The following is a 26,916-nucleotide window of genomic DNA, read 5'->3' on the forward strand; positions in this document are numbered from 1 at the left end:
AAGAGGGACATTGATAATCAACAGTGGGATGAGTGGGTAAATAAACAAAATAATGAAGCTGTAAAATTATGAAGGGACAATTGAAGGACTAGGATATTTACCTTAGAAAGGATAACTTCTAAGGAAAAAAATGTAAGCATTTTCAGAGCAGGGAGTATGTTACTCTGGCTCACCAATGTGTCCTCAGCTTCCAGCCAAATACTTGGTCCAGAGTTGGGGTTCAATAAATATTTTTTGGGTGAATATATGAAATAATGTGCCTTCAGATACTTGGTAGGTAGCTGTTATGGAATTATAGTGAGAATAGATATATTTTTGAGTTATATCAATGCTTTGCAAGGTTACTTTGTTACCTAATTCTCTTGTTATCAAGAGAAATTTTTACATATGGACTATTTCTGACTGCCACTCACTGTACTAGAAGCTGAAGATAAAATGGTGATAGCCCTTAGTACACTTATAGGGTGGATCTAAAGATCAGATGAGAGAAGTTTATGAGTATTAAGGAAAAGATGGCCATGTTTTCAGATATGGAAGCTTTTGTTCAAAAGTTGAGTTGCCTAAGATCACTTAGCAATTAAGTGCTGGGTTTCTGATTTCAAAACCATTGTTCTAAACTACTGTTCTATTTTATAAACACAGCCAGTCATCAGCATCTAACCTTTCTAAGAAAGGAATAAGGGAGTTCTTAAAAAGATCATGTATTTGAAAAAATTCCTCTTATCATGTCCAAAAACATTGGATTCATTCTTGGCTCTCCACATCCAATCAGGCAAGTAATCTTATTGGCTTTACTAAATATACCCAGTTATCTTGCTATTTCTTCTCCTCTCTGTTGTTTCCACCCTGGTCCAAGCCACCTCATCTTTTGTCTGCATTATTGCAGGAGTCCTCTAGCTTCTCTTCTACCCTTGCCTCTGTACCATCCATTCTCAATACCACAGCTAGCGTGTAGCCACAAGTTAAATCATGTCACTTCGGGCTGAAACGTCTTCCATAGCTTCCCATCTCAGAATAAAAGCCAAGTCCTTCAGGGCCAAACACAATCTGCTCCCTATCACATCCCCGTTCTTATCTTCCCCCTTGAGTGCTCCTCTCCCTTTGCCACCTTGTTCTAGCCACACTGATCCCTTCACTATCCCTCTAAAAAGCTAGGTACTCTCCTTCCTCAGGATTTTACTCTGGTTGATCCCTCTACTTAGAATGTTCTTCCACCAGATATTTTTGTGACTCATTCTCTCACATTCTTCAGTTTTTTTTGTTCAGACTCTCACTTCTTAGAGACACCTATCGTGAGCACCCTATTTAAAATTGCAACCCCCCACCAGAGGCCCCCAACACTCTTAATCTCCCTTACTGCTCTAATTTTTTTTTTTTTTTGCATTGTACTTATAACCTTCCAACATACCATATAAATTTTATCCGTTTACTCTCTGACTTCTCCTACTAGAATATTAGCTCCATGAAGGCATGGATTTTCACCCCTTTTTTTTTTTTCACTGAACAGGGCCCTGTTCTGGGTGTGATACTTGTTAGGTGCTCAATAAATATTTTTAAATTACTGAATGCATAAATAAATGATTGCCCATATATGATAATTTTCAAACTGTTGCTTTTCTATTCACCATTAGTTTCTTAAGCTCTATTGGGAATTGCATAAATTAGATGTTTAGGCTTCTTATACCTTCTTGATGAATTGACCCTTTTATCATTATTGCTCTGAAATCTACTTTTTTCTGATATTAGGATACCCACATCAGATGTCTTTTTATTACTATTAGCATAGTGTATATCTTCCATTCTTTTACTTTTAACCCATTTATGTTTTAATATTTAAATTAAGTTTCTTGTAGGAAGTATATGTTTGAATCTTGCATTTTTATCCAGTCTGACAACCCCTCAAACTTTTAATTGGGTTGTTAAGATTTAATATGGGGGAAGCGGGCTTGGCGCAGTGGATAGGGTGTCTGTCTACCACATGGGAGGTCCACAGTTCAAACCCCCAGCCTCCTTGACCCGTGTGGAGCTGGCCCATGCGCAGCGCTGATGCACGCAAGGAGTGCCGTGCCTTGCAGGGGTGTCCCCACGTAGGGGAGCCCCATGCGCAAGGAGTGCACCCCATAAGGAGAGCCGCCCAGCGTGAAAGAAAGTGCAGCCTGCCCAAGAATGGTGCCACACACACGGAGAGCTGACACACAAGATGACGCAACAAAAGAAACACAGATTCCCTTGCCGCTGACAACAACAGAAGCGGACAAAGAAGAACATGCAGCAAATGGACACAGAGCAGACAATGGGGGGGCCAGGGGGTGTGGGGGGAAGGGGAGAGAAATAAATAAAAAATAAATCTAAAAAGATTTAATATGATAATTGATATTGTTGGTTTTAAATCTTTAATCCCACTAATTGTTTTCTATTTGTCCCATTTGTTCTTTGTTCCTTCTTTTTTCTGTATTCTTTTAAATTAATTAATTTTCATCTTTCTGGGTTTTTTTTTCTCCTTTGTTGGCTTATTAATTATATGTCTGTTTTGTTTGTCTTATTGGTTGCTTTAGAATTTCTACTATGCATCTTTAATGCATCACAGTCTACCTTCAAGTAATATACTATTTTGTATGCAGAATGAGAATTTTACAATATTACATTCCTATTTCCTCTCTACTGGCCTTTGAGTTATTATCATCATACACTTTTCTTTTACATGTTATAAACTCCAAAATACAGTGTTATTATTTTTACCTTAAACCATCAGTTCTTTTTAAGGAGATTTTTAAAAGGTATAAAAATTATTTTTGATGTCTTTTTCCTATATTTGACCTAGATTTCTGCCTAGCTTCATTTTCCTTTCCTGCCTGAAAGACTTTTTTAACATTTCTTCTAGTTCAAGTCTTTTAGTGATGAAAAGCCAGCTTTTGTGTATGGGGGGAGGGGTCTTTATTTTACCCTTGGTTTTGAAAGATATTTCCACTAGAAAAGAAATGTAGATTGATGGTTTTATTCTTTTAGGATTTGAAAGATGTTGCTCTATAGACCTTGGACTTACATTGTTCCTGATGAAAAAAGTCTGCTGCTATTCCTATCATTGTTCCTTTGTATGTAATGTCATTTTTCTGCTTTTAAGATTTTTCTCTCTATCACTAGTTTTAAGAAAATAAATTATGGTATGTGTTGGTGTAGTTTTTCTTCATGTTTCTTGTGCTTGGAGTTCACTGAGCTTCTTAGACCTAGAGGTTCACAGTTTTCATTAGATTTGAAAACCATTCAGCAATTATTCAAAAAAGTTTATTTTATCCTTCCTCTTGTCCTTGTTTTCAGGAACTCCAGTTACACATATATTAGGTCACCTGAATTTTTTTCCATAGCTCACTGATGATCTTTAATTTTTTTCTCTTTTTTAAATTTTTTAAAGAAGTTTTTCTATTGTGATGTCTTCAAGTTCACTAATCTTTTTTCTCTAGTGTCTAATCTTCTGTTAATTCTATCCAAAATAGTTTACATCTCAGGCATTGCTTGTTTCCTAACTCCCCTCATCTCTAGAAGTTTGGTATGGATCTTTTTTATATCTTCCATATTTTTATTTAATATGCTTAGTGCTTTCTCTGTCCTCTTGAACTTATGAAACATAGTTCTAACAACTATTTTAAAGTTCCTACCTACTAATTCTATCATCTGTTTCATTTCTAGATCTGTTTCTATTATTTGCTTTGTCTCCTCATTGTGAGTCATAGTTATTGTTTTGTTTTGTTTTTTTCTTTACATGCCTGGTAATTTTAGATTAGATATCAGGTATTTTGAATTTTAACTTTGTTAGGAGTTGGTTATTTTTATGTTCCTACACACATGTATATATATTTTAAGATTTTTATTTATTTATCTCCCCTCCTCCCCCATGTCTACTGTCTTGTGTCCATTTGCTGTGTGTTCTTCTTTGTCCGCTTGCATTCTCAGCAGCATTGGGAATCTGTGTCTTTTTTTGTTGTGTCATCTCTCTGTGTGTGCGGCATCACTCCTGGGTGGGCTGTGCTTTTTTTTGCCTGGGGTGGTTCTCCTTGCAGGGCACACTCCTTGTTTGTGGGGCTTCCCCTACGCGGGGGCACCCCTGCATGGCTTGGCAGTCCTTGCACATGGCAGCACTGCACATGGACCAGCTCACCACATGGAGGCCCTGGGTTTGGACCTCTTATATGGTAGGTGGTTCCTCTATCAGTTGAGCCACATCCGCTTCCCCCTACACATATTCTTGAGCTTTGTTCTGGGACACAATTAAGTTACATAAGACAGTTTAATTCTTTGAAGACTTGCTTTTAAGCTTTACTAGTAGAACTAAAACATCTTCAGTCTGTAGTTAGTTTTACCCCACTATTGAGGCAGTATGCTTTGGATGCCCTATGGATTATGTCATTTTTTTACTCTGGCTGAGAGAAACTCAAACTGTACTGTCCCTGTGTGAGCCCTGGAGATTGTTCTTCCTGCTCAGTTGGTCCCTCCTCTGGCCTTGGGTAGCTTCCTCTCATGCAAGCACTGACCAGTACTTAGCCGAAGGCTTGAAAGGGACTCTGCAAATTTTTGGAATTCACTGTCTAGTTGTCTAATCTCCCTTATGCTACCCTTAGAACTCTAGCCACCTAGGCCTCCCCAGACTCTCAACCCTGTTTTACCAAGTTAGGGAGCCAAGATTCTGGAAGGGAACTCCTTCCAGGTAGTAAGCCAGGGTAATTGTAGAGCTCACCTTGTATGTTCCCCCTTTCTAAAGGATCTGTGTCATGTGTTGCCAGCTGTCTAATATCTAAAAACTGTTGTTTCATATTCTTTGACTGGTTTATTAGTTGTTGAATGCAGGAGAGTAAATTCAGGCCTTGTTATTCCTTCTTGGCTGGGGGTGGATGTCTCATCATTAGTTTTTTTATAACAGATATTTGTTGAAATATTTGACATTGATATATAATAGAGTTAAACAAAACCATTATGCAATATTAGTAACCTTGGTACTCTTCCAGATTAGCTATTTCATTGACTTCCTAACTGGTCTCTCTTCCAATACTCTTATTCCCAGTATAAGGCAATTCACCATTGCCAGAGTGGTCCCTTAAAAATGTAACTCATATCAGATTACACCTTTGTTCAAAACGCTGTAATGCAAAGGTTGCCAAATTTTCTCAGTTCATGATGCCCTTAGTGTTTCAGTAATTTTTCATGTCATGTCAGGCCAAAAGAAATAACTAACAGGCTCATTTATTAAATAATTAGGGCCAATCAGCCTAATAAACATTTATATTCTAACAACTAAATAACTATTTGAAAAAAATAATACACTTACTTTTTTTTTTAGAGATTTATTTATCCCCTTGCTGCTTGCTTGCTGTCTGCTCTGTGTCCATTTGCTACGCCTTCTTCTGTGTCTGCTTATCTCCCTTTATTGCATTATCTTGCTGTGCCAGCTCTCTGCAAGCGCAGATCGTCAGTTCTCCACAGACATGGACCTTCAGTTCTCTGCGGGTGTGGGCCGTCAGTTGTCCGCGGGCACAGGGCAGCTTGCCTTTACAAGGAAATCCTGGGAAGTGAACTGGTGGCCTCCCATATGGTAGAGAGGTGCCCAATCGGTTGAGACACATTTGCTTCCCTACACTTAAATTTTTTAAAAAATTATTTCATTCCTATATAACCATAATTACTAATAGGATGTAGCCACCTGTTGGGGACTACAAAATGTCTTAATTTTATTAAACCTTGGAGTCAGATTGGACGTTCCCACCCACATTTTCTGTTCTACACTGGTTTTTGTGTGGTACTTGCTTTTTATCACAGCAGCTACCAAAATAACAGCTTCTCAAAGATATGTCAATGAAAGGAATGTAATGCAATCTAATATTGAAACTGTGAACTACCTTGAGCTACTAGATGCTGAGTATCACTGTTTTCTCTCAAAAATTTAAAATATTCTATGGCACTCCTAAAAGAATAGAATAAAATCCAGTGGCCCATATGTTTCTATATGATCTGATTTTCACCCCAACATGCATGCTCATACATGTGCACACATACCCCTCTGCTTCTGACCTTATTTTCTACCACTAGCCTCCTGAGTACACTCTATCTGCATTGGTCTCTTGCAGTACTTCATTTGTGTCAAGTGTTCTCCTGCTAGTTATTGCAATTGCTATTTTCTTTCACCCAGAGATCCACCTGGATTGCTTGGTTTCTTGAGTCTATGCTCAGCTGTATTTGTACATGATGCCTTGACTGCCTTACGTTAATTAACAACTAACCTTCCCTCAACATCTTTGTATTTATTTTCTTTCCATTCTCTCTTCTTCCTACTGTTTCTAACTCCTCTATTGATTATGTATAGAAAATGGATTAGAGAAAAATAATTTTACTTAACTGGTGGCATTGTGGTTCACTCCTGGTTCATGATGATGCCCTAGTGCTGCCTATTTTCTGGGTTAATGTGTGAGTTCTTTGGGATGCCTCCTGTGACAATTTTCTTGTGTTGGAGATCTGTTCAGTGTCTGACTCCATCATTTCTCTCCCATAGCACCCTCCATAGCCTCTTACACCTGTGGTACAATGACCTCTCAGCCATTATCTTAGATGGGGTTCTGTCAAGATGGCTCAAAGCCCTGCTATCATCCACAATATCCACTTGGCACCCCAGATACAAATATGTCATTGCTGTGCCAGTCTGTGGGTATGTAAGCTGCCTTACCATCATCTTATCTTTGCTTTACCTTCTCTCTCTATTTCCCATTTACTTTACATATCCAGGTACAGAGGCTAGAGATGTAAATCTGCTACATGAGTAATACACAACAAAGGAATGAGATGCCCATGTCATCGTCTTATAGACATTTCCACTTGTGTGTGATTCTCCTAGAATTTCATCACTTGGTTTTTGTGTAGTGAGAATGGGTGTGAAAAGTGGGGTTCAGGGGTAAGCACTCCCTCCATTCCTTTCCTCTCAGAGTATAAGAGAAGATTTAATAAAATTTTTCTAGCCAGCAACTTACAGCACCAAGAATTCTCCTTAAGTTCCTAATTTTCTGCTTATACTGCTTATAGTAGGGTGATGGTATGATAGAAGTGAGCTGGTTCTACCCCTATTTAGTAAGTCCTGTAGAATTGGGTCTAGCAAATGCTTGGCAACTCTCTTTATATTGTGAGGGTACTTGATGCCTCTCAGTTGTTAGGTCTTGGGCTTTTTAGTTCTAAGTCTGAGCTACAGGAAAAGTCCCGTTCGAAATCCAAGTACCTATATTATTTGTGCTTTAAAGAAGGTCCATTGTGGACTATAAACTCTTAGACGTAGTGGCTCTATGGTATATATTTCTTTATATTGTTAAACTCACTGATTTATTAGAAGCTCACTTACTGTAATATGCAATATTTGACCATAAAGCATTATACTAAATTCAAATCAGTTTTTATTTTGACCTTTGTGACATATATTTCAACTGTATTTTCAGGTATTCTGGTGAAACATTCTAGAGTACCAGGACTCTGATATTATTACTTCAGAGTCCTTGGACTCTAAGGAGAATGCAGGTTTAAATTAGCTTTGCCTTGAGCAAGTGGACAAGACAGAAGAAATTCTGGCTAACACCACTACTGATTGGTCTAAGAACTAGCATCAGTTATGTACATCTTAATTTATGGTCTGAAATATGATAGTATGTTCCCTTGCCAGCAGATTTATGAGGGCCTAATATTTAAAAATTAGTTCCATTTTATAGTTGGCTTATTCAAGCACTTTTATTGGATACTCACAGAGTTCATTCCTTTAAAGTTCAAACTTATTTTTTACAATTTTGATTTTGATGGAAAGCAGGCCATGAATATGTAGGAAGTTCTAAGTTTTTGTAATCATTATATTAAATTAAATGTATTTAACTTCCAGGGTGAAAAGGAACAACCTGTGTTTGCAATGACTGGCCTGCGATGGGGATCCTTCAGAGATGCTGGCATCAAAGTTAGCAAGTAAAGGATTACTACATTGATTTGTGATGTTTTCTTTAAAAATCATCTTCTTTGTCTTTAGGTTTTAAGATACATTGATCTTCTGGGAATAAATTTGGAGGGTCTGAAAGTTGAATTATGTATGAATGATTGGGGTAGAAACAGCCAGGTAGAGGGTTATATCCTATGTGCGGAGTGGTTGAGGGAGTTCCAGTGTCTTCAACTCTGGTTTGGTGGTAGCTAAAGACAAGAGTACGTCTCTATTTTTTTGGCATAATATCTGAACATATGGTAGGCACAAGCTAGATTGAAGGGAGAGCTAGATTGGCTATCATCTTGCAGCCTGCTTAGCTGCATACCAAGGGGACGGCACTGCTTTGCTGTTTTGGCTATAGCCTTCTAGGCTGTTTGCAATGCTGGTCAGAAGAGTTTCTCTGAAAGGTGTTTCTTCTTTTATTTATTTATTTATTTATTTATTTTTCGGGTTGTTGGTTTCGTGGTTTCTTTTTTTTTTTTTTAAGTCCTGGCAGATTAAGAGACCACAGGCTGTCTCTCTAAGAAGAAGAAAGGGTTACTTGACTGTGTTGTGAGGTGGAAGAAATAGGAGGTGATTAGAGGGCTATTGTAGGCTTTTTATGGGAATGGACTTATTTTGGGGGGATCCATTGTGTAAAATGAAACTATTGGCTTGGTAAGAGGGCATGTCATGTTCTGTTTGATATGGAGAGGTAATGTAGGAAAAAGCTTTCTGAGGTGGAGACTGAAAGAAATGCTGCAGGTTCACTTCATAGCTGATGTTGTTTTTTCCTTACCTATTCTTAAACTGTGAGCTTACTGTTTTAATATAGTTTAAATGAATTATGATTGATCTCACACATAGCTTTTATCAAGAAACCTCTCTTTCACTCATAGGTAGGTCTGCCATACTTTCTTTATAAAATTTTCTCTCACTTATTTCATTTTATTATTCCTACTCCTGCTAATGAAGTTTGTGACAGTAGAATGTCAAAAAGTAAATATTACCATGTTGTATTACAGACTGCATTCTTGACATCTTTATATTTGCAAGTATGCCATGGTTGTCTTGATTCTAGAAATTATCTTGTATTTGATCTGTAATCTCAAATTCTAGCCGCCTGCTAAAAGAAATTGCTTTGCTTTCTCTGAAAAAGTCTTGTGAGAACAAATTGCATTCCAGTCAACAATTAAGCACAAGCACAGGTCAGCCCTGTTGGAAATATATACATTCTTGCCCTGTACTTTGATTAATTTCTGAACAATGAATTTTAAAATCTGGAAATTGTTATCTAGTATTTTGACTAGGACTGACCACTGATTTGCTGTATGCATTATGGAAGACACAATAGGATATGAGAAGTGATTTCCTAGCTGGCCATATGGTAAACTTCAGCATATGTCAAAATTTGTTTTTGGTAGAGATGAAAGGAACTGCTGAAAATTTAGAAACTAGGATGTTTATCTAACTAGCTAACTAGGAAAAGAAGCAAACTACAAAGTAAGGACCTTAGTGTAAAATTAAGTAAATAAACACTTTTATAAATTTTTGGTGAAATTTGAAAAAAAAAATAATCAGGTGATCAGGGCTCTCGTTAGTAACATCACAACTTTTTTTTCGGTGTTTGCTCGTTTATTGGGCTGGTCCCAGGCAGCCCTAGAAGAAGTGTTGGGCCTCTTGGTGGTGAAGGGCGGCTTGTGCTGGCGCCGCAGGACGCGGTGGGGCAGCGGGAACTTGATCTTGGAGTCGTGGAACTGCTTGGCGGCCGGCCGTCACTTTGGCTGCGATCTCTTCCACCTTCAAGACCTGGATGGAGTGGGCGCACGCGGTGCCGGGCTCCCTTGTCACGATCTGGGGGCAAGAAGCCCGGTCAGCAGCCCCCGCACCACGCGGCACTCCCGGGGCTGTAGAACCTCCACATTCACTCTGAGCGGCACGGCACAGCCCCCCAAAGGCGCCGAGGTTCGTTTGCTGTCCACACCGCTGTTTGAACTGCTGTTACCATAAACTGCTGCTCTTGGGTTTGGGTGTTAAGAGTAACATCACAATATTGAACTGATCATAATTTATCCACATTGCCCATTGAATTATATCTGAAGTCCTTATTCTGGCATTCAGGGCCCAACTTTACTTTTAAGCTCTTTCTCCTTGCTCTGGCTATTACTATTTCCTGTACCTTTGCCACCCCTTTACCTAGAATGACTTCCTTCCCTCTCTCATGTATCTAAATCTCACCCATCTTTCTAAGTTCTACACCCTTATTTATTCTTGGGGCATTTATGGTGTAATGATTCTAGGCCCTTTATGATTTACTGCTTCTTCTTGACACCCCTTACCAATAAATAGAGATCAGGTTATACAGTGTCATATATATAATAGTCATTTATTGTTTTCTGTTACTATTTGGGGTCTTCATTTCTCAAATTATAAGCCCCTAAAGGCAAAAATTTTATATCCTGTGTATTTCTTCACTTTCCTCCATATACATAGTAGTTGCTAAATAAATGCATAGGGAGCAGTTAAGATGGAGTGGAAGGTATCTTAGTTTGCCAGGCTGTTATGACAAATACCATATTGTAGGGATGGCTTAAATAACAAGCATTTATTAGCTCGTGGTTTCAGGGGCTAGAAGCCCAAAATCAAGGCATTGGCAAAGCAATGCTTTCTCCCCAAAGTCCGTAGCATCCTGGCCCTCCTTGCTGCAATCTTTGAAGTCTCTTGGCTTATATTACTACCTCCTGTCACATGGCAACCTCTCTCTCCTTGTGTCTGCTCTTCAATTTCTAATGATTTCAGGCTTCTTCCTGGGTATCCTTCTTTGATCACTGTGTCTGAATTTCTTGTGCTTATCAAGGACTCCAGTAATATGGATTAAGGCTCAACCTGACTCATTTGGAGCACATCTGAAGTATAAAAACCATTTTCAATCAAAAGGTCTTATTTACAATGCATTCAAACCTATAGGAATGCAGATTAAAATTAATAACATGTCTTTATTGGGGTATATAATTTAATCTACCACAGAAGGTGACATAGTTTTAAGAAAGGAGTCCACTTTATGTCATTTTTCAAATTTTAGCTAGGCATTTTCTTCTCTTCAACAGCTTCTATCAGTTGAACAATGTGCAATAACACTCTTCACTCCCAGGTTTAACATTTGCCATTTTAAAGCTGCATAACTTGAGTAATGTGAAATTACACTGATTTATACGTTGTAATTGTATAGTTGTATTGCTCATTTGTGTAGGTGTGTGAGAAAGAATATGGTGTACAGGATCCAGCCATTTCAATTGTGAGATCATTCAGATCTGCATCTCACTGTGGCTTTTGAATTTGTATGTCTGTCAATTTATATTCTATGATGGAAAGGATAGGTTCCAGTGACACTTACAGATTTAGTGATTCAAGGAGTCTCTGGTTATATATCTCTTACAAATTACAAGTCTCTACGTCCTGTCTAGCTAATTATATACTGTTTGACATGGCATTGAAATGCTGGTTAGAATTTTACTGTAGTATACTTATATGTTAAGCCACAATCCCCAAGCCTTCAGAGATAGTCACTCATAGTAGAGGTGTAATACTAATGTATTGTCGGTTATGAATGTTATCTGTCATATTGATAGTTCTTTTAATATTCTAATTCAATTTTTATTTTGACCCCTTTCAGGTACTGGTATCTTGGGCCCCTGAAAACCAAAGCAGCCCACTTTTTTAGCACTCTTAAGGTAAATGCGGTTTACAGTGTATAAACTTGCCCTATGTTATTTTGTATAGTTGAATTCTGTGATGTGTGTATTTGGGATATGTTTGAAATTCCTTGTTACAGAATTATGTGACATGCTCCCTCACCAAAATGGTACATAAGTGCTTATATATAAATGCTTAAAACATTCCTGTTTTGATAAGCATCACTACCAATCCTCACCTACCAATACATTCCCTCCATCACCAAATTCATATTTAATTTAAGATTCCACTTCCCTTTGCCTATTCATTTACTCTTGTCAGGCAAACCTCAAACAGAATTACCTATATTTCATCAACTATTTGGAAGTGTATCCATATTAGTACCTAGAAATGATGACGATTTATATCTGGATATATTTAAATGTACATGCTTCTATAGGTTTCACAACCTATCTTTTGCAAGTGTGGATAGGGGCTACTGTATTGGACAGCACAATAGAATATTTCCATCACCAGAGAAAGTTCTATGGAATAGTGCTTCTATAAACTATACATTGAAAAATGTTGATATAGAGAAAATCTTAATTTATATTAGTGAGAATGCTAATAGAAAAGTTATCCTTAACCATAGACTAAATACTAGTTTCAATTTTTAATGGAATTCAAAGTCGTTTAGTCACAGTTGGGCTGACCAATATGAAAATTGGCACATGGAGTTTGAATATTAATATTGGACTCAAACTTATGTCTACAATCAGAGATTTTTTTTCTAATTATAACAATAATTTGTTTATTGCAGAACATTTAGAAAATGTAGCTTCTTCTACCTTCTAAGTAAATTCCAGTAGACTAAAGAATTAAAAAAAAAAATAAAACAACTAAAGTACTAGAATATATGTATGATTATTAAAATAAATTTGGGAGGGCACAGTCTTTCTAAGCATGGCACCTAAAGTAAACTGTTTATATTAATAAAATACATTATTAATATTGCTCAAGGTTTAGTGGTTTAGCTTTATGAGATATGACTATGATTAAACATTTTTCCCTTCATTTTCTTCTTTAACAAGGAGACCTTGATCATGTCATTTAACCAATCTGTGTTTAAATATATATATAGATATTGCTCAAGGGAATAATTTCATAATTATTGAAATTAGTAGTAGTGAAGTAGTATGTACTTTTAGAAAGAAACAAAATAAGTACATATTTAAATTGTGGAGCCTGGGAATATATAAACTCCACCATTTATTCAGTCAACAATAAATGGAACACAATAGATGGGATACAATGTCAAATAAGACATGTTTCCTACCCTCAGGAGGATTTTCATGTGCTGTTAGAGCTAAACAAATAAATCAGCGGTTGGGCAATGCTATGAGAGAAATATGGAAAGGCTAAGATAGAGCAGAGAAGAAGGGGTATCTAAATATGATTGAGGGTCAGAAAAGTCTTCCAAGGGAAAGAGCCATGTATGCTAAGTTTTGCAAAACATATAGGACTGAGATAAAGGGCATTTTGGGGGTAGAAGGGAGCAGGATGTGTGCAGTCACAGTGTTATAACATGTTTGTTAATTATGGCAAATGCAATAGAATGGCAGGAAAAGGCTAGAGTGTTAGGTGGAGACAGATTATGGTGATTTTTGATGTGGAATCTAACTTTTATCCTTAAATGAATTGGGGCGTTATTGAAGCATCTTAAGCAGGGGAATGACATGATCAGGTTTTCATTTTAGAAAAATTGGCAGCAGCATGGGACAAGGGATTGGACATGGATAGGCTAAAGGTGAGGTCATCAGATAGAAGGTTGTTAAAGTAATGCAGGTGAGAAGTGATGAGGGATAGATTATGCAGTAACATTGACAACAGAGGATGGATTAAAGAGATATTAAGGTAGGAGCTTCAAAATTTGGAAGAATACTGGATTCCCAGGTTTCTGGTTTGAAAAACTAGTGTTTGGTAACTCGAGTTTTCCATTAACATTGACAATATTAGAATGAGACCAAGTTTGTGACGAAAGATAAAGTTTTCACTTTAGTACATGTAGAGTTTTTTTTTTTTTTTTTTTTTTTTTTTATAAAGGGCATTTATTTGGGGTTGGAGCTTACAGGTACCAGGCCATAAAGTATAAGTTACTTCCCTTGCCAAAGTCTGTCTGGAGCAAAATGGCTGCCAACGTCTACGAGGGTTCAGGTTTCCTGGATTCCTACATTCCTGGGGCTTGCTTTACTCTGGCTTCAAGGTTCCTTCCTTCCTGGGGCTGGCTTCTCTTTCCTCTGCATGGTGACTTCCCAGGGCTCCAGTTTAAGTCTTCAGTATCAAACACCAAAATCAAAACTCCATCATTAAAAGTCCTCAGTACCTGCAGAGTTTAAAGTAGCTATGGTGTCAGCTCACAACCTTCCTCTACACCCCAACTTCCTTTAAGCCTATCATTCAGTCTCTAGCTCTCTGAGACAGCTTGGTTTACTTATTTCATATAAGATAGGTCATGTAGTATTGTCCATGTGACAGCCAGGCCTTGAGCCTGAGCAGACTTGCAACTCCTACTGTCTGGCTTATTGGACTTACCCTGGCCAGCTAACAGGGAGGTAAAGAAGGTCAACCACCACACCAGGGATTCAAGAGTGCCTACAACTGCAAGCAGGAGAATTGTATCCATCATCCATGTGGAATCTGAACTCCCTCTTGATATAGAGGGGGAGTGAGCTGGAGGAATAGAGTATGGATTAGGGTGCACTTACTGATATTCTGCTATGGAACTATTGTGATTAGTAATGAAAGAAATTGTAGCATTGATGTGGAGAAAGTGGCCACAGTAGCTGCTGAGGGTAGGGAGAGGGAAGAAGAGATAGGATGTGGGGACATTTTCAGGACTTGGAGTTGTCCTGAGTGGTACTGCAGGGACTGCTGGACATTGTATGTCCTGCCATGCCCACTGGGTGGACTGGGGGAGAGTGTAAACTACAGTGTAAACCACTATTCATGTGATGCAGCAGTGTTCCAAAATGTATTCACCAAATGCAATGTATGTGCCACAATGATGAAAGAGGTTGTTGATGAGGGAGGAGTGGGGTGAGGGGGTTGGGTGGTATATGGGGACCTCATATTTTTTGAATTAACATTCTAAAAAAAAGAAGGAAAAAAAATAGCTATGGTATATACAGATAGAGATACAGGTGTAATTTAGGTTTGGAATTCAGCAGAGAGGTTTTGGGCCACAGATACAGATTTAGGTGTCATAACAGTATGTGTGGTATTGAAACTATGGGTTTGGATGAAGTTACCAGTGAGAACAGATGACCAGATAAAGCCGTGATGAATATAGACATTTAAAGAGCTAGAAAAGATGACTGAGAAGTGTTAAAAAACAATCCAAGAGAGAATACCAACACAGAGTCCAGTGGAAGAGAGAATTTCTAGAAGAAAGTAAGAATTTCAAGAAGAAATAGCAGAGTCCAAATAAAGACAAGAAAGTATCCATAGGATTTGGCAAGCAGGAGCTCTTCGGTAACGTGAAAAGTAAATAGGAGGTAAAGAAGTGAAGACAGCAAGAGTAGGCCATTCCTTCAAGAAGCCTTACCTTAAAGGGAAGGAGATAGAAAAGGTAAAAGCAGGAGAAAAATATGAGGCCAGGGGAGTGTTGTTTTAGTTGGAGAGGTATCCACACCTTTAAACCCTGAAGGCTATGTAGAGGATTAACCTTGGAGAGGGGATAGGGCACCTTCTTTATTGAGACAGGAGAGATGTAAAGAATAGGTTCAGATGAAAATAAGTTTATATAAAGTTAAGGAAGTTTTCCCCTAATGTTCTTGATATTCTCATTGAAGTGTAAGAAGCAAAGTCATGTGTTGAAAATGAAATGGGTGGTGGTAGTGGCAAGGGAGAGTTCTGAAGAAAGATGAAAGTAGGCAGCCTTTGAAAGATTATCAGGTAGCACTGAAGGCCTGAGACCAAGAACTTATTATGACACTAACATGCTCCTTTAGGTAATTGGCTTTTCCTTTATTAATACTCAGCAGGAGTACTTTTTCCCCCTCTAAAAATACTGAGCCATGATGTAGGAGTGCAGAAATTTAATAACAGAATTGATCTAGAATTGGAGCTTTTTGGGGTAAAGGCAATGGAAGAACAAGGACACAAGAGGGCCAAGGGTAATGGAAAGAGTGATTTAAGGTAGTTGACATTTAGTTTGGCATTGAAGGAAAATGGAGTGGTCAGGGACTGGAATTCTTGATGCAATTGAAAACTTGGTATGATTAGGATCTTCAGGGACCAATAAATAAAACCCTTCTCTTTCTCTTCTGAGTTTGAACCAAGTTATGAAAACAGATGCAGGAACCAGGCAGATGGAAATCAAACTGTCAGCTTTATAAATGTCAGCTGGAGTGAAGAACACCACTTAAATATGTGGTCACAATCTAATTTCTTCATACTCCAAATTGAATTTATCCACTTAAAACTGTTCCTCCAGGGCAGACTCTGCCATGGTAAGCTTACTGCATGAAGATGCAGTGGCTGTGTGAGTCCCAAAGATAGTCAATTTCCGAGGGAGAGAAAGAGACAGCAAGGAAGGAGCTGAGTCTATTCATTGGTCTTTCTGGACTTGAGAAGGAATGAGTAAGTGGTGAAGTAAGAAAAGCCAGAATTGTTACTCTTTTGTAATTAACCCCATGAAAACTTAAGAACAGGGAAATAGTTCATTCTAAGAAGCATATTGACCACTAAAGAGCCAACTAGAAGAACATGAGGTGTGATTAGAGAGTAGGGTATGAGGGTTTTAGATTTCAAAGATGGAATAATTCTGATAGCAATAAGCACCCGGATTTGGTCATGAAAATGGGTGGCTGTGGTGGATTAGAGGTGAAGTCAAAGGCTGAAAGGCTAGAGTGTTGTTTTAATTATTCCTGTGGACACTGATGTTAACCAGGATAAAGTAGGTCTTAGAATGCCAGGCAGTAACAGACAAAAAATCGAGCGTGTGAGAATGATGGGCTTTGAAGCAGAAACGAGCTGTCTTGGGCTGCATTGCGAGGCTGGACTAAACCTTTCTGGCCTCTGATTGGGAATGTGGTTCCAGCAGTGAAGTAGGTATTTGATGCAGCTACATTTCATCAATTTCATTTTTGTGTTGCCATCTATAAACCAAGGTTAAACTTACTATGGATGATTCTGCATTCATTCTTTTTTTCTTTTCTTTTTTTCTTTTTTCTTTCTTTTTTTATTGTATTTCTTTTGAAGATACATTGATCACAAAAAATGTTACATTAAAAAATATGAGGTTCCCACGTAACCCTCCCTCTGCCCCAATCCTCCCACATCAACAACCTCCTTCATCGTTGTGACATATCCACTGCAATTGGTGAACACATCTTGGAGCACTGCTGCACCGCCTGGATTATAGTTTACATTGTAGTTTACACTCTCCCCCAGTATGTTCAGTGAGTTATGGCAGGCTATATAATGTCCAGCATCTGTCCCTGCAATATCATTTAGGACAACTCCAAGTCCTGAAAATGCCCCCACATCACAAGAGAAGAAGGTTGTGAGCTGACGCCTAAATGGGTGAAATCTGTGATAAAGTGGAGGTAAGTATTTGTACAGGTCATGTTCATTCATACTGATTTCAATTTTTTTGAACAAGTATAAAGTGGTTTTTAGTTCACTTTGATCTTTCTGCTCTGTGTGAGGGAGAGGAATTTGAGGCAACAATCACTGTATTTATAGTTTTCAAGATATGGCTTTAAAGAAAAGGAATCAATAAGATAAAAAAAATTGAAGATTTCATTCTTCAACAGAGTAGTGATAATTCCCTCCAATGGGAGGACAGTATTACCTTTCTAGCCAGTATAGTTAGAATACTAACCTTTCCAGAGATTGGAGTTGAGCGTACATGACAAATTTTTTTTTCTCTCTCCACATTAATAAGGAGTGGCCTCAGATTCATCAAGCGTCTATCTCGTACACGGGACCTACAGAGAGACCATCCAGTGAACCAGTAGGGACACCTCCTCGGCCTTCTTTGTACAGGCGAATATTGCGAAGGCTTGCATTATCCTGGGCACAACCACAGGATGGTGAGCAGTGTGGTCACTGAAGATCTGTTTAGGGCTGCCCTCGAGCAGATCCCCAACATCAGTTTTTAGAGATTTAACTAGAGCAGGAGAAGCCTCTCAAGGATCATTGAATTCAGTCTCCTATGTACCATCAGAGCAGGGCCCAAATGAGCACAAACATCTTATGAATGTGTCATTTGTGACAACCAGTGACTCCCTCTTCCTTAGCTGGCCTTTATGTTATTGGAGCTGCTTTTGGAAGGGATGTTTTGGGCATAGAGGTGCCGTTTTGCACCTGCCTCTTACCTTCTATGGATAAGAAGTATGAAATAAATACAACTAAGGTAGAGAAGTCAGCAAAAGGGCTTGGGAGGCAGAGCTGAGCAGCTGGCAGCTGGTCATTTGTTAGGATGGAGAAGTGTTAATGGGAGGAAGTGACCTGTGTCCAATGGATTCACACAGCCCTCTCCAAAGAGGTGAACCCAGAGATCTGGAAAGAAGTACAGCTGTCCACCATTGAACTGTCCATCACAACACGAAACAGTCAGCTTGACCTAACAGTAAGTGTGATTTTTTTTAATTAAAAAAGAATTTGGTATCTGGAAAAAAGCAACAAAAGCTATATGCTCTTCCACTGATTCAATATTTTTGTTTTTGCCCTGTGGTAATAGACAGGAAAAGATCAGGAAAAAGAAAATGGTGGTGTGCCTTTAAGGAATAATAGCAATGAAAAGAAACAGTTGAGTGAAGTAATGGCTTAAAAGCTTAAGGGACTGATCAAGTATTCCAGTCATTGCTTAGTCTGTAAACATTCCACCTCTAGAGAACTTAGGGCAGAATGCCTTTAGAAACTAAAAGTTAACCTACTCTCATTGTCACTGAAATAAAAATTGTGAAACTTTTACTTAAGTAAATAGCATTTTTGGGACTTAGAGTTGTCCTAAATGATATTGCAGGGACAGATGCTGGACATTATATATCCTGCCATAACCCTCTACTGGGGGAGAGTGTAAACTACAACGTAAGCTATTATCCATTGTTTTTGTAACTATAGTGAATATGTAGATTTAGAGCCCCAGTAGAAATACACACCCACACCCACACCCATGCACATCCATATCTGTAGGTATTTAGGGTTTTATTATGATCCAGTCTATAGATCTGCACTGTCCGGTATGGTAACCACTAGCCACATGTGGCTATTTACATTTAAATTATTTAGAATTACATTAAGTTAAAAACTCAGTTTCTCAGTCACAGTAGCCACATTTTCCAAGTGCTTAATAGCCATTTGTAGGCTAGTAGCTACCATATTGGAAAGCACAGATAAACATTTCCATCACTGCAGAAAGTTAGATTGCATAGTGCTGCTATAATACACTTTAAAAATGTTGAAATAAAGCAGTGGTCAGCAAACTGCAGCCTGCTATCTAATTTTGTATACTCCACAAGCTAAAGATTCTATTTGCATTTTTAGATGGTTGAAACAAACTCAAAAGAAGAAGAATATTTTTGTGACACATGAAAAGGATATGAAATTCAAATTTCAATATCCACAAATAAAGATTTATTGGAACACAGCCATGCTTATTCATTTACATATTATCTATGGCTGCTTTTGTGCTGCAATGGCAGACTTGAGTAGTTGCAGCTAAGACTTTTGAGGCCCAAAAAGCCTAAAGCATTTTATTGTCTGCCTCTAGTTTGCTGATCCCTGGAATACAGAAAATCTTAGTAATTTATATTAATGAGAATGCTAATAGAAAAGTCATCCTTTTCTATATATGGACTAAACACTATATTCAGCTTTTATGCAAATCAAAGCAGTATATATATATATATTCATAATTTGGCTGACCAGTGTGAAAACTGGCAGATGGAGTTTGAATCTAGTGAGAAGTTTGAGACCAACATTACTATTCAGAGTCTTGTGGTTTTTTTCTAATTAAAAATTTTGAAACAAGGCCTTCTAAGCATGACACCTGAGGCAAAAATCATATTGATGCATTTATCTACTTATAATGAAAAAAGATACTTAAACAAATTTTTAAATGACATGTTAGGAAAAATATTAGGCTCTCACAGACCAAGAGTAAATAGCCTTTCTTTATAACAAACTCTTAGGAATCAATAAGAAATGGACAAAGGACTTTTCAAAATGGGCAAAGGACAAGAATGGAAAATTCACAAAAGAAATCAGCATATAAAAAGTAGCTTATTTATTGAATATATGCCAGGCAGTATTCTAAGAATTTTACATAATATTAACTCATGCAGTCCTCATAATTACACTACCAGGTAGATACAATTTTTGTCTGCATTTTATAGGTAAAGAAATAGGAAAAGTACTCAGTATCAAAGAAATGCAAATTAAAACAGTAGCTGAATACTATCATACTTTTTAGTGTGTAAGTGACTAGTCTCATGTATTTCTGATGGGAAATTAATTGGAACACCATTTGTGGATGGCAGCTGGGCAGTGTTTATGAAACATTGTATTAGTCAGCCACAGGGGAACTGATGCCAAGTACCAGAACTCTGTTGGCTTTTATAAAGGGTGCTTATTTGAGGTAGAAGCTTATAGTCATAAGGCCCTAAAGAGTCCAACTCAAGGTACCATAAGAGATACTTTCTCACCCAAAGTTTGTTGCCACATGTTGACACAAGATGGCAGGTGATGTCTGCGAGGGTTTAGCCTTCCTCTTTCCTCTTAAGGTTCCATGATCCCAGCTTCTTCCAATTTCAGCTATAGACTGGCATAAGGCTCCTCTCTCTCCCCAGGGCTCACTTCTTTCCAGGCTCAGCTGCTCTGGTTTCTTTACAAGGTCAGCTGTAGACTATCAGGCTCATCTCTCTTCCTGGGGCCACAGGATTCTGTCTAATGAACTGTCTCTTGCCCTCTGTGTTCTCTCCTGTGTGTGTACTTCTGTGAGAGTCTGTTTTATCAGTCCATCAAGGGGGTGAGGACTCAATCCTGCATGCCCTAATCATGGGGTCAAATCAAAGCCCTAATGTTAACATAATTTAATCAAAGACATTCAGCTGAATCTAATACAAACAAAGGTTATCACACCTAGAGGAACAGACCAGTTTACAAACATCATGTATACTTCTTTTTGGAATTCATCAATAATATCAAACTGCCACAAACATCTAAAAATTCATAATGAAAACGTTGCAGTCATTCTTCAAATTACATGATAATAATTTGCTATATAAAAGAAGTTGGTTTTCATTATCCCAGTTAATACAAATGATAAAAAAAATAATAATTTTATCTGATATACCATATATTTGCCATTCAGGGAAACTCCACATTCCTGAATTTTCTTGTTGCATGTTTTACATCAGACCTTTGAAATCTGTTTTCCAAGGAAGATCAGGTTTTCAACTATTGTTTGTTTTTGCTTGCAAATGCAGTCTATCAGAAGCTGAGTCTATGTGATCAGACCTATTAAGTGTATTTCTAGGAATTTATCCTATGAAAATTATCAGATGAATACATAATATCAGCAGCCCCCTTCTTTCTTACATAATAGAATTCTGAAAACATTGATGCAAGTGAATATATTAAGGGTAAAAAAGTAGGTTCTGTTCCAAAGGAATTTAAAAAGAAAGATAAGATTTCTAATTATACATTTCCTTTATAACCAGTCTTTGATAATATGTATTTCCAGTACTTAATTCATGTTCTTTAACATTGTTCTTTTCTCTGATGATGGAATACCAATGAATGGATTGAGTCTAGTGAGTATGTGATTGCAGCTAAAGATTAGCCACATTCAGAAATCCTAGTGCTTTTTACCTTTATGTCAATTATGAAAGTATATGATACTGTGCTTCTTATCACTTGTAGCAGCACATTCATTTTTTTCTTTTTTTCCATACCTCTTTGTAGAAATAAAAGCAAATGCAATAAAATATTCAAAGACAATAAGCTGCCATGTAATAGTTCAAACTGTTCATTTTATTATTAAGGAAAAAAAATTGCATTCAGAGTATGAAAGGGTTTTTAGGAATATGGAAAGTATGAAAATTAGTATGTTCACTCTACAACTGAAAAATACATGAAACTAATCAGGAGACTGAATTTTGGTACATTTATTTAAAATATTCTGTGTTTGTGTGTGTGTATATATATATTTTGTTGTTATTTTTATTTCTGAGTTGCAATTTCCCCTTCCCCATCTTTTTAGAATACTGTATTCCCCCATTCAATCTTGGCTGCCACAACCAGACAGACAGAAAGCATGAGGACCTTCTTTTTCTTGAAGCTATAGTAGAAACCTTAGCAGCAGACATTAACTGCTCCACGTCTGTCAGATGCATTGTATATATTTATTGAACATGGAAAGATGTTTACATGTTGTTAAGAAAAAGGGTTAAAAAGTGATATGCATCAAATGATTACATTTTTGTTTAAAACAAATACTCCCACCTATAAGTGAGTTATGTGAATGACAATGTCTCCAAATTTTATATTCTTTTCATATAGAAAGCCATTTGTCTAAGTACCATTTATTGAAAAGTCCATTTTCCCCCTACTGATTTGTAATAAACCTCAAGTGTCTATATACATGGAAAGTTTTCCAAATTTTCTGTTGGTCTATTTTTATTTATTTCTACTGGTACTTTGCTTGATTATTACAGCTGTATAATAAGTCTTTCTACCTTTTTCTTCTTCAAGAGTTCTTGGCTATTCAAGGCCCTTTGGACTTCTCTTTCAGAATGTTTCTTTTATTAAGTGTCACATAATCTGTTAAAATATTGATCAGGATTACACTGAACCTATAGATCAATTCGAGAAGAAATGACATTTGTACCATATTGACTCTTATCCAGTATGAACATGGTTTTATTAATATTTAGGTCTTTAATGTCTTTCAATGAAGTTTTATAGTTTTCTCTGTAACATTCTGTATTTCTAGTTATCTTAATTTTTTATATGATTGTGGATAGTATCTCTTAAAATTTCATTTACTAGCTGATCTTAGTATATGGATATGTAGTTGATGTTTTATATCTTGATTCTGATTCAGCAACCTAACTAAATTTTTATTGTATTAAATTTATCTATGGCTTTAAAAAAAGTTATCTATAGATTCAGTCCTATTGACTGCAAATAACGCAAGTTTTGTTTCTTCCTTTCAAACACTTATACTGCTCATCTTTTGTCTTACCTTACTATACTGACTAGGATGTCAGTACAATGTTAGATAGAAGTGGTGATAGTGGGAGTCATTGTCATGTTCTGGCCTTAGAGAGAAAGCTGTTAATGCTTCCTTCTTGAGTTCAACTTTTGTTTTTTTGTTGTTGTTGTTATTTGTTTTTATAGATAGCCATTATCAGATTAAAGAAGTTCTATTCCTAATTTGCAAGAGTTTTTATCACAAGTGGATTTCTAATTTTTTCAAGTGCTTTTCAAGCATCTAGTGAGATAACATTTTCTCATTTAGCCTGTCAATGTAGTAAAATACATTGACTTTTGAATGTTAGAATGAGACTTCTACTTTTGGCTAAGATGGAACAACAAGCACCAGTTTTACTTCTGTAACTTAAATGACTAAAAATTGAACCAAAATCTATGAAACAACTGTTGTCAAACATTGGATAACAACCAGTGTAGGACAGAGATCTCTGAGAGAAGGAAAATAAAACAGCTTAACTAGAGAGAGTTTCCCCTCCACAACCTGGGGCAGAACACCCAGGCAAAAGCCTCTTATTTGAGGGTACAGTTGAGAATTCAGGGAGGCCAGAGCTGAATGAAGGGACAGGAGTTGCACGTAGAAGTGCTCCAGAGGTCTACAGAGGTTTCCTTTTGACGTTTAATTAAGGGCTTATTGGCACATGAGGAAACTTCCTGAAATGGTGGAAGAGCTCCTGACCAGAAACAGGCAGAACAATCCCTGGATATCACACAGGGCCAGGAAAAGTCTGGGTTCCCACCAGCCAAAGTGGAAGAACCTCAGAGTGCATGGGGCATTAGGTAGACTCCTCAGAAAGACACTCCCTCAGTTGTGGGGCACAGTTAGACCTAGAATAAAGGCTGCTCTGCTCCCTCCTAACAAAGTTTAAAAACTAAGTTCCAAAGGATCAAATTGTTTCCAATTAACATAATTTTGCATCCAGGACAAAGTTTATGACCAGGGGTCTGCAAACTACAGTCTGGTCAGCCTGTTGTATAGCCAGTGAGTTAAGACTTTTTTACATTTTTAAATGGAAAATCAAAAGAATATTGTACTACATGTGAAAATTATATGAAATTAAAATTCCAGTGTCCTTAAACGTTATTGGCACACAGACACACTCATTTAAGTGTTGCCTCTGGCTGTTTTCATGCCACAGTGCAGAGCTGGGTAGTCGTGACAGAGACCGTAAGGTCTGCCAGTCTAAAACATTTCCTCTTTAGCTCTTTACAGAAAACATTTTCTGACTCTCACTCTAACTGAAATGGGTCTGTCTCCTGAGGCTCTATTTTCTCTGCAGCATTTTCAAGTGGTACCTGTTTTTCTCTCTCCTACCCTTTACCACTAGGCCTGCTCATTAGGTCATTGTCCTCTTACTCCTCATCACTGCTTTAGACCATTCTTCTCCCTTCACTCTGATCCTCTCCCCCAGCTCTGAATTCTTATCAGACCCCATCATTGTTCCTGTCATCTACTGAACCCCAGACCGTTCCCCTCATTTCTCTGATTTTATTTCCTTGCACTGTTACTCTCTCCAATATTATTCCTGTCTTAATTTTGAGTTATTTCCATATGTAAAGCCCCGATTTCTCAGTTCCTTGAACTCTTTTCCTCCAATGATCTCATTCTCCACTCTTACTCAAACACTCGTGTGATTAGACCCTAGACCCTATAATTGCCAATAGCCATAGCCCTCCATAATCTCAATTTAATGCCTTCTACTCATTCTCTGATCACTGCTTTCTTTCTATCCAGCTCATCTCTCATACCCCAAATCCACAAATCCTATAATCCTCTGGCCCTACCAAGAGCTCCATTCCTTACCTAGTGTATTAGTCAGGATTCCCTAGGGAAACAGAATCAACAAGAGATCTCTGTCAATAGTATGCGATTTTATAAGTCTCTCACATGACCATGGGGATGCACAAGTCCAGGTTCCACAGGCAGGCTGCAACCAGGGTCTCTGAAAGTCCATTGAAGGTTCTTGACAAGTTCTGGGAGACGGTTGTCCGAAGACGAGCTGGGACATTCTCACTCAATGCTGGAATTACTTTCCCTTTTAAGGCACTCAACTGATTGCCTTAAACTCATGGCTGATGGCAATCTCCCTGATTGATGTAATGTAATCAGCTGTCTATGATTTACCACTGCAGTAAAGTCCATGGTGATGACTAAAGTCCATAAATGCCCTTTTATTAGTTGGCCCAGTGCTTGCTTACCAAACAACTGGGCACAATTACCTGGCTGAGTTGACACATTAGCCTAACCAGCACACCTAGCTTTAATTCCGTTGTCAGCCACAATTACATGTGTATATTCTCAGCAATCTTGTTTCTCTCACACTTCACAGGACTGGCTCAGCACAACTGGCTTGGCTTAATTGAAATCAACTCATGCTAATTCCAACTGCACAGCTAGCTGAATGTGGCTGAAGGAAAACACAGCCCCATTGACAGTTTATAACTGAATTTTAAGTGGGCCCTTAATGACAACTGGCTGTCATACCCTATTTCCCTAGTCCATTCATTTGACACAATTCTCTCCTCAGACCTTGAATTCTTCCTCCCTAATACTCACCCTCAGCTGATTACCTTGCTTCCTTCTCCACTGAGAAGTCAGAAGTTCTACAGATTCCTACCAATTTACCTACCACCTACCTGCCTAACCTATATACCTCACCCTTTTACCTCCTTTCACTCCTATTTACAGCTAATCCCGCACTTGTGTACTAGATTCTATCTTGCCCGTTCAAAGACTTCTAGTATATCATTTATTATTTTGTCTCTAGATTAATTCCTCATATACATAAGCCTTTATTTCTCCCATCTTATGCATATATGTATATACACACATATTTACTTATTTATATGCATTTAAGTGTGTGTAAAACTGTCTTGGCCCCCATTTTCTCCTACTCCTGCTGATTTTTCTTTAACGTAACTCCTTGAAGGGGCCTATCTGTACTCAATCTCTTCAATTCTTTTTCTCCCATTCTCTCCTAAACCCACTCCAGTCAGTCCAATCAGGCTTTCCTCCCCCTATAATTGCTCTTGTCAAGGTCATGAACAACTTTCACTTTTCTCAATCCAATGGTCAATTCTTAGTCCTTATCAGCAGTGTTTGAAACAGCTGATCACTCACTCTCTACTTCTTGGTACATTTTCTTCACTTGCCTTCTAGAAACCCACACTCAGTTTTTTCCCTTCCTCACTGGTCACACATTCTTTTGGTGAAATTACCTAGTTTCATTAGTTTAAATACTATTTATATGCTAATGATTTCAAAATTTTTAACCCAAACCCAAACCTCTTTCCTGATTCCCAGACTTGTATATCCGTTGACTTACTTTCTTAGGTATCTAATATGCATTTCTTAGCATCTCTAGAAGTGAGCTCCTCATCTTCCCTCTATCCCTTCAAACCTGCTTTACCCACAGCCTTTTCCCATTGCAGTTAATGACTTTTCTTCCAGTTATTCATGACAAACGTCCCGGGCCATCCTTGGCTCCTGTCTTTATAATCTTTTAGGAAATACTGTTGTCTTCACCTTCTAAATACTGTTACTACTTCATACTACCTCCACAGCTATCTAATCCAAACTTGGATTATGGCAATAGCCTCCTAAGCAGTCTCCCTGCTTTTTCCTTTTCCCCACTTTAGTCTACTTTAAACACAGCAGCCAGGGTGGCCCTATTAAGACAAAGGCAGGTCTCTCAGGACTCTGCTTAGAGTCCTCCAGTGGCTCCCTGTTTCACTCAGCCTAATCCTTATAATGGTCTACAAGGCTCTACTGATGTAGTTGTCGTTTTCCCTCTCTGACTTCATCTCCTACTGTCCCCTTCTCCCCTTCACTCACTCTGCTCCAACCACACTGCCTTCCTAGCTATTCCTTGAACATGTCGGGCCTGCTTCCACTATAAGGCCTCTGCCCTGGCAGTACCCTCTTCCGTAGACCAGCAGTACTCAAGATGTGGTCCTTACAACTGCAGCAGCAGCAGCAACATCCCTTGGGAACA

At 38.0% G+C, this 26,916-nt stretch overlaps 1 protein-coding gene and 2 non-coding genes across 6 annotated transcripts in view; 1 reads left to right on the forward strand and 2 right to left on the reverse strand.

Annotated features, from left to right (window-relative positions):
- AGK (acylglycerol kinase) overlaps positions 1-26,916 on the forward strand; it is a 105,691-nt gene that overhangs the window by 72,044 nt on the left and 6,731 nt on the right. For 3 of the 4 annotated variants that reach the window (XM_058297490.2, XM_071215316.1, XM_071215315.1), the window contains 4 exons: positions 7,895-7,974; positions 11,640-11,697; positions 17,589-17,736; positions 18,178-18,275. In XM_058297490.2, coding sequence (XP_058153473.1) covers positions 7,895-7,974; positions 11,640-11,697; positions 17,589-17,736; positions 18,178-18,275 — 384 coding nt within the window. The remainder of the gene's footprint in view (positions 1-7,894; positions 7,975-11,639; positions 11,698-17,588; positions 17,737-18,177; positions 18,276-26,916) is intronic. The other variant, XM_058297491.1, reaches the window with a different exon arrangement.
- LOC111762725 (small nucleolar RNA SNORA68) lies at positions 9,872-10,003 on the reverse strand. Its single transcript, XR_002795767.1, has one exon. It is a non-coding gene; the product is annotated as a small nucleolar RNA SNORA68 (small nucleolar RNA).
- Positions 21,914-22,044, reverse strand: LOC111764133 (small nucleolar RNA SNORA31). The gene has a single exon (XR_002796821.1). It is a non-coding gene; the product is annotated as a small nucleolar RNA SNORA31 (small nucleolar RNA).

Source organism: Dasypus novemcinctus, chromosome 5, assembly GCF_030445035.2.
Source record: "Dasypus novemcinctus isolate mDasNov1 chromosome 5, mDasNov1.1.hap2, whole genome shotgun sequence".
Lineage (NCBI taxonomy): Eukaryota > Metazoa > Chordata > Mammalia > Cingulata > Dasypodidae > Dasypus > Dasypus novemcinctus.